The sequence below is a fragment of the Calliphora vicina genome, chromosome 1 (genome assembly GCF_958450345.1).
Source record: "Calliphora vicina chromosome 1, idCalVici1.1, whole genome shotgun sequence".
Taxonomy (NCBI): Eukaryota; Metazoa; Arthropoda; class Insecta; order Diptera; family Calliphoridae; genus Calliphora; species Calliphora vicina.
The window spans coordinates 170,427,388-170,434,324 of NC_088780.1; the positions used below are offsets into that span (position 1 = coordinate 170,427,388).

A 6,937-nucleotide genomic window follows, 5' to 3' on the forward strand; every position below is an offset into this window, starting at 1 on the left:
TTTCAGGTTATTCACACACATTTTTGGCTTAAACGTAATGAAATTTGTGCCCAAATTGAAAACTGGATTGAAGAGCTTTGTAAGCCTCAATACAATGAACGTAGTAGTCGAACTATTTCATTTAATTCGATGGTTTTAAGACGTCAATATCGCCACTTACGCGAAGAATTGGCGAAACTTAAAGTCCCAGAAGGTTTAAGTGATCTGGATGCCCCATTTAACCCTAATGTTACTTTACCAGCAATGAACGAAAGTGGCAATACCAACAACAACTGTGGCACAATTTCCGTAATGAAAGCCAACTGTGAAACGATTACTGTAGTCAATACAATTGCCACTGCTACAGTAGCTGATTCCAGTGACAATGTTCTAGCGGAAACTACTCAGGCCCCTGGTGCATTCGGAAGTGTGTCTTCGGATACAAATGTTCAACAAGAAAAAGATGTACAGTCCTTGAATACTACTCCACTACCACCACTAGAGATAAATACAAATCAACCCTTTATTACTTGCACCATTGAGGATGACAACGATGACTCACCAGCTATTCTTCCACAGACGACTTTACCACCATCTGCTAAAGCTAAAATAGTGACCGTCGATGAACATAACGTAGCTTCGAACAATATGGCGGGTGGCGAAGGTGACGAGGAAGATGCTGACGTAATTGCAACTGAGGGCGACGAATTGGACGTTAGTGATTATAAATGCAATACAGTGGATGAACTAATGGAACAATTATTCTTTGATAGTTCGGAAAATGTCATGCAATATGATGATTGAATTGAAACAGAAGCCTGTACATTATCTTTTCTGCCTTCATTTTTGTGCTTAAACAAAAACAATTAAAAACAAACAATATTAAGGATCTATATTCATACATAAATACACAAACACATGTATTAATTCATACGGTTGCTCTTAGGTATTTTGCGTGCGCGGTTTTTTTTTATTCTAATATTTAATTTTTGTATGGATATCGTTTTATAATCTACATATTTATCTGAAATGAGAATATAATGTTGCAACAGTATGCATAATTTAAAATAAAAAATATATATAAAACATAAACCAAAATATGAATTAATAAACTTTAATGTAACCTAATTTGGTATGATTAAGATGAATAAAATAATGTTTTCCATCAAATTTCATTTTATTTTATTATTATTATTATTATTATTATTATTATTATTATTATTATTATTTATACTCATTTAAACGCTTTTGTTTTCATTTGTTCAATTTTAATTGGTTTTTTGATATTCACCAACGTGCTTTCTTCCTCTGTCTATTAAATATTATTGGATAAATTTATTGAAAGTTATTGCTGGGGGTAAGCTAGTTTCTATGCGCTGGTTGCTTAGGAAACCTTTTCCCAAAGGTTTTAGGAAAGCTAAATAAAACAAAACTATAGAGCTAATGAGAATTACAAACACTCAATATTTATTTGTAAAAATATAATAATATGCCATGCCGTTTACACCAACTTAAAACTAGTAATTTTTTGCGATATTCGGATTTTTATAAACTAGTCAAATTTCTGGTTCAAATGGTTTATGTTGAAAACCAAATAAAAATCATAATATTGAGCTTATTTTTTGTTTACCATTATTTTAAAAATTGTTTTGATCATCATCATTGGGATTTATTCAGAATAAAAGAGGAAACAAAAATATGAAAAAATAAAATATTTCCTTTAGTTTTTCCGTACCTGCGATTTAAATTTTGAGATTTTTGAGAAAAACTTAATATTTTGGCGAATGAGACCAATTTCCTTACTGTTATCAATTTTAATATAGTCCAGGTAATTCTAGATATAGTCTGAAACTTTTACTAAAATTGGAAAACGTTAACTCTTAAATCGTGAAGGTCAAAGTAAGCGAAATGTTATACTTTCAAACACAGTCAATATATGTAAATGGTTATAATAATGGGGAGGATTTTTATGCATTTATGATTGGAAAATATTCAAAACTAATAAAGATACAAAAAAACTTAAAATTGCATGCTACTCCATTTAAAAAATAAGCTGACAGGTATAACGAACTTTTTCGAAATTCGAACCTTTTATGGGAGAAAACGGTTAAAAACTATATTTTGGTACTTTTTTGGCACCCTATGTATCTTTTAAACCAATAAACATAGAAACAAAATTTAAATCGTATTCTTTACTTATCGAAAAATAAAAAATATAAGTTTGTTACTTTTTGGAAATTCGAACCCTTAAGGGATAAAAATTGTGCTTATTTTTTGGTACTTTTTCTTAAAATGTGTTTTCCTATAAGAAAAAAGGGATAAAAAAGTACCAAAAAGTGGATAAATTCGGGAAGATAGATTTTATTTGAAATTATTAAGCCAATTTTGATAATTTTTTTAACATTGGTTTCTGGATTCATACAAAAATTAACTAACAGGTTGTTATTTGGAACTCGAGTGCCAAGATTTATATTGCGCCAAATCCCGGTAAACAGTTTGGTACTTTTTTTAAAACATATTTTTTCTTGGGCACATTAAAACAGATTTTTATCGTTTGAGACATGTCTGTAGCATAAACAGTTTTGACAAAATGGAATATTTTTAAATTTCAAACTTGAGGGGTGTTCAAGGAAGAAAAGGGAAATTGGTAATTTTCTCCTAATGGTACTTTTTTAATATTTTAAATTATTATCTGAGTAGTATCTGAGTGACCTTAGTGTTAGAAATAGGGGATAATATGTAGGTACCAAAATTTTAGAACTGAACTATAGGTACTTTTTTATTCTCCTAATGGTACTTTTGGAATTTTCTATAAAATCATATATGGAGCTGAGTGATTAAAAGTTTGACTTTTTTTAAAAATGTATGGTACTTTTTTTTATTCTAATGATAATTTCTTAATTTTCTATAGCAATTGACCTAGAAACATGAAATTAATCTTTATAGTCATGCGTGAGAATTCAAGGGGGAGACTTTTGCTACATTTTCTTTATAAGAATGGTACTTTTTGTATTCTCTTCACCAATGAACATAAAAACATAGACCTAAGCGAAAGAAAATCCTCAAGTAGCGACTTTATTGTAATTTTTCATTATTCTAATGGTACTTTTTGAATAGTCTATAATAATCGACCTAGCTAAATTCAAATAAATAGGAATCAGATGGAATAGGACGATTAAATATTTTGAAGATTATGGACAAACGTTATATGCTAATCAAATAATTTGATAAGTTAAGATGTTTCATTAATTGCACATTGATATACATTTATTTTAATATCAAAATATATGCTAACGAAGTAGCTGGTAATATGCTAGTCTCGTAATAAATGACTATGAAGGTCGGTAACTGTCCATGTAAAGTTACAACATTTTTCGGTAACGAAATCTCTTATACATATACAGTATTGGCCATAACTAAAGCACCCCCTCAATGGATTTTTTGAAATCATAATTTTTTTGATAAAAACGGCTTTTTTGGGATGTATTTTGTATATATTTTATTAACTAATATTGTTAATGTTCATTTAATATTCATTTAGTAAAAGATAATTTTATTAAAAATTAATTTAAAATGAATGATCATATAAAAACTCCAAACTCAACGGACAAAACAAAAGCACCCTCTTATAAGATGTTTAAAAATTTGACTCGGTACTGCATATTTGCAATGTGAGTTATCGGGAATCACAATGAATGGACTTAAAAATTCCAAAAGATAAAAATATAGGAAGACGTAGTGTGCAAAATTTAAGTTTTATAGAGTTCATTGCGAAAAATACAATGACAAGGAACAAGTACTCCAGTAAATTTAAAATTAAAGTTATTGAAGACTGGAAGACGGGCTTAACACTACATGAATTTAGTAAAAAATATTCAATTAACAGATCAGTTATTTCCAGGCTCGTTTCAAAATTTTTTAAGACTGGTCGATAATCTCCGGTGCATTCTGGAGGTCGTTCGCGAAAAAAAACACGATATTATGATTTATTGATCAAAAGAGCAATACATAAAGATCCTACATCATCAGCTATTCAAGTACGAACAAGTTTAAGATTATGCGTTAGCGAAAGAACAATCCGTATAAGAGTAGTAGAAGCCCGATTATTCAGCTGACGACCAGCAAAAAAACATTTCTATCAGCTAAGAACAAGAAAGCTAGACTGAAATTTGCCAAAGCCCACATCGACTGGAGTGTCCAAAAATTAAAGACAGTACTGTTCCCTGCCGAATCCAAATACAACTTAAAAAGTTCCGTGGAATAAGGCGTGTACGCTGACCAAAAGGAGGAAGACTGAATCCTAAGTATTGCAAAGGAACAATTAAACATGGAGGAGGCAATGTAATGGTCTGGGGTTGCTTTTCTGGTCAAGAATTTGGGCCAAATCATAAAATTTATGGGATTATGGATCGGTTCATGTACCGTGATGTATTGAAAGCTGTAATGTTGCCTTATGGCAGTGAAGAGATGCCAATTATAGGGAGCTTCCAACAGGATAACGATCCTAAGCACCCCTCCAAAGTTTGTAAGACTTGGCTACACAGCAATAAGATTCTAGTTCTTCATTGGCCTGGTCAATCTCCCGATCTCAATCCTATTGAGAACTTGTGGCACATTGTTAATATGAAAATAAATCGTGAAAATTGTTGAAATAAGGATCGGAAATTTTCACGATTTATTTCATATCGTTAAAATAGCCTAGGAAGGAATATCGAAAAATGCCATAAAAACATATCATATTATATGCCAAGAGATGTTCTTGTGCCATCCAAAACAAAGGATTTGCAACAAAAAATTAACTAAAATTTTTTTATAGTATATCCTTAAAGTGGCGCTTTAGTTTTGTCCGTTTCATTTTCTACCTTAAAATAATTTTTGATTTTAAGTTACCTCTTATAGAAAGGTTAACTTTGAAAGTATTTGTTTATCAATACTAAACATATTAACAAATGAAAATAATACATAATAGATATTTAAAACTATGATTTTATACAAAAAATACCATATGAAAAAAATTCATTGAGGGGGTGCTTTAGTTATGGCCAATACTGTATGTACATATGTACATTAGACCGTACCTCAAAAACAAAATTCGCTAATAAAATGCAGTTCTGCAAGGCAGTTTTTTTATTCTTTTGGCGAACGTACATTTTTCCTTATATCTTTGTAATTTACAGTTTTGTCTCGGGAAGATCAATGTTTTTGTCTGGGGAAGACCAATGTTTTGCTCCAATGGCCATTGACCTCAAGTATACCGTTCTAATATTTATCCACCAGATCTTTGTTCCTACACCCTTATGTCAGAAAATTTAAGCTCTCAACAAATAACTAAACTTTTTCTAACGAAGTAATTCGATATTACCTCCACAGAAAAGTCTGCATTTACCGTCGGATATATAAGTATGATGTAACGAAATCGTGTCTTTTTGTCAAAGATAATTCGACAAATATTGCTCCAAGAATGAAGTCTATTGAATTTTGTTAGAATGGGACCATTACTTCTCCTAGCCCCCATATAATTGCGCTATCTGAAAATATCTCAGAGCTAGATTCTGGGATAAAGATAATCTTCATTCTTCGTTTAAACCTAAATTAAACTAAAAAATGTGTATTTCACTTATTATTTATTAGGGAAGACAAACGGGACTGGGTTTTACAAATCCCGTGATTCTGGATTTTAGAAATGGATTTTAGTTAAACGTCAAAAACATCAAATTCAACAATAAAAACTATTGATTTCATTAATATATTTAAGTAAAAATATAACAAATCAAAAACTAATGCATTAAATTAAAATAAATGGCCCATGATTTCCCCTAGCTCCATACAATTGTCCCCCGGAGCACTGTTTGAGCAGTCATAAATATCTTGATTGTGCGGCAATCCTTATAAAATTGTGCACAAAATAAGTTGTAAGTATTCTGAAATTATACTGTAGAGTACTGCGGAAATCGGAAATGCCCCTAGTCCCCTTCAGAAAATAACTTGAACATAAATTTCGTAAAAGTGTAAATTGTGTAAAAGCCTGTCAATGCAAGGGAGACATGCTGCTCCCTGATTCAAATGAAAAAATCTGGCTGCGTTTGGATTTGAAGCGAGATTAGTATTATAAATATGCTGACATTTAGCTTTCTAAGTATTTTGGATGCTTCAAAAATCTTCCTAAAATATCAAAAATCTCATATTTCGGGATTTGTTAATCCCCCTCCCATATGAGGCCCTCTTCTGAAAATCATTTTAACGAGATTAAACATTTTGGTATTTAAATCCAAAAATGAGCTTTAATTTTAATATTTATCAAAATATATTAATTTTGTTCCTACCTTTCTTATTCTAGTTGCCTGAGACACGTTAATGGCCTGGCGAATTTTTAATAAGTTTAAATTTTTTTACCAATTTCTGTTTTTTATGTCTCATTAGAACAACAATTACGTACACATTTCGATTCTTTTAAATTAAATTGCAAAAGTTATTTTTTAATGGCAAAATTTTTACAAAAACTGAAAAAAATTCATTTTTTCCCCTTGTAAATGCATCTTAAAACTTCAGAGGGCTTGTCTTATCCCCAACCGATTTACCTAAAATTTTTTCAGGATGATTTTTTTACTAATGTTCACCAAACTGGAGGGTGAGAATGGCCAAAATCCAACTTTCGTTTATTAAGGGCCACCCTAATGATCATATAATGTGTCAGAGAAAAAAAATTGATTTATTTTAGAAATTGGTGTGGTGAGTGATGTTTTTGATTCCGAATGACCTAAAAAAATGGTGGTATGACAAAAATTTCGCCAAAATTAGTTATACCTAATGTGTCAAATTTCATCACATTTGGGAGTATTTAGACAACACAAATCGGAATGGGTAATAAACTAAGTATTTGTACGACATACATATTAACCCATTTCTAGTGCTTCTTTAATTACAAGCCTAAATTGTGAATGCATCTTTTTAACAAGGT

At 30.7% G+C, this 6,937-nt stretch overlaps 1 protein-coding gene across 2 annotated transcripts in view; it reads left to right on the forward strand.

The window, feature by feature from the left end:
* The window catches only part of Bruce (BIR repeat containing ubiquitin-conjugating enzyme), a 30,471-nt gene extending 29,322 nt beyond the window's left edge, over window positions 1–1,149 (forward strand). For both annotated transcript variants that reach the window (XM_065498196.1, XM_065498197.1), the window contains exon 39: window positions 7–1,149. In XM_065498196.1, the coding sequence (XP_065354268.1) occupies window positions 7–783 (777 nt within the window). In that variant the 3' untranslated portion in view covers window positions 784–1,149. The remainder of the gene's footprint in view (window positions 1–6) is intronic.
* Window positions 1,150–6,937: the final 5,788 nt, after the last annotated feature.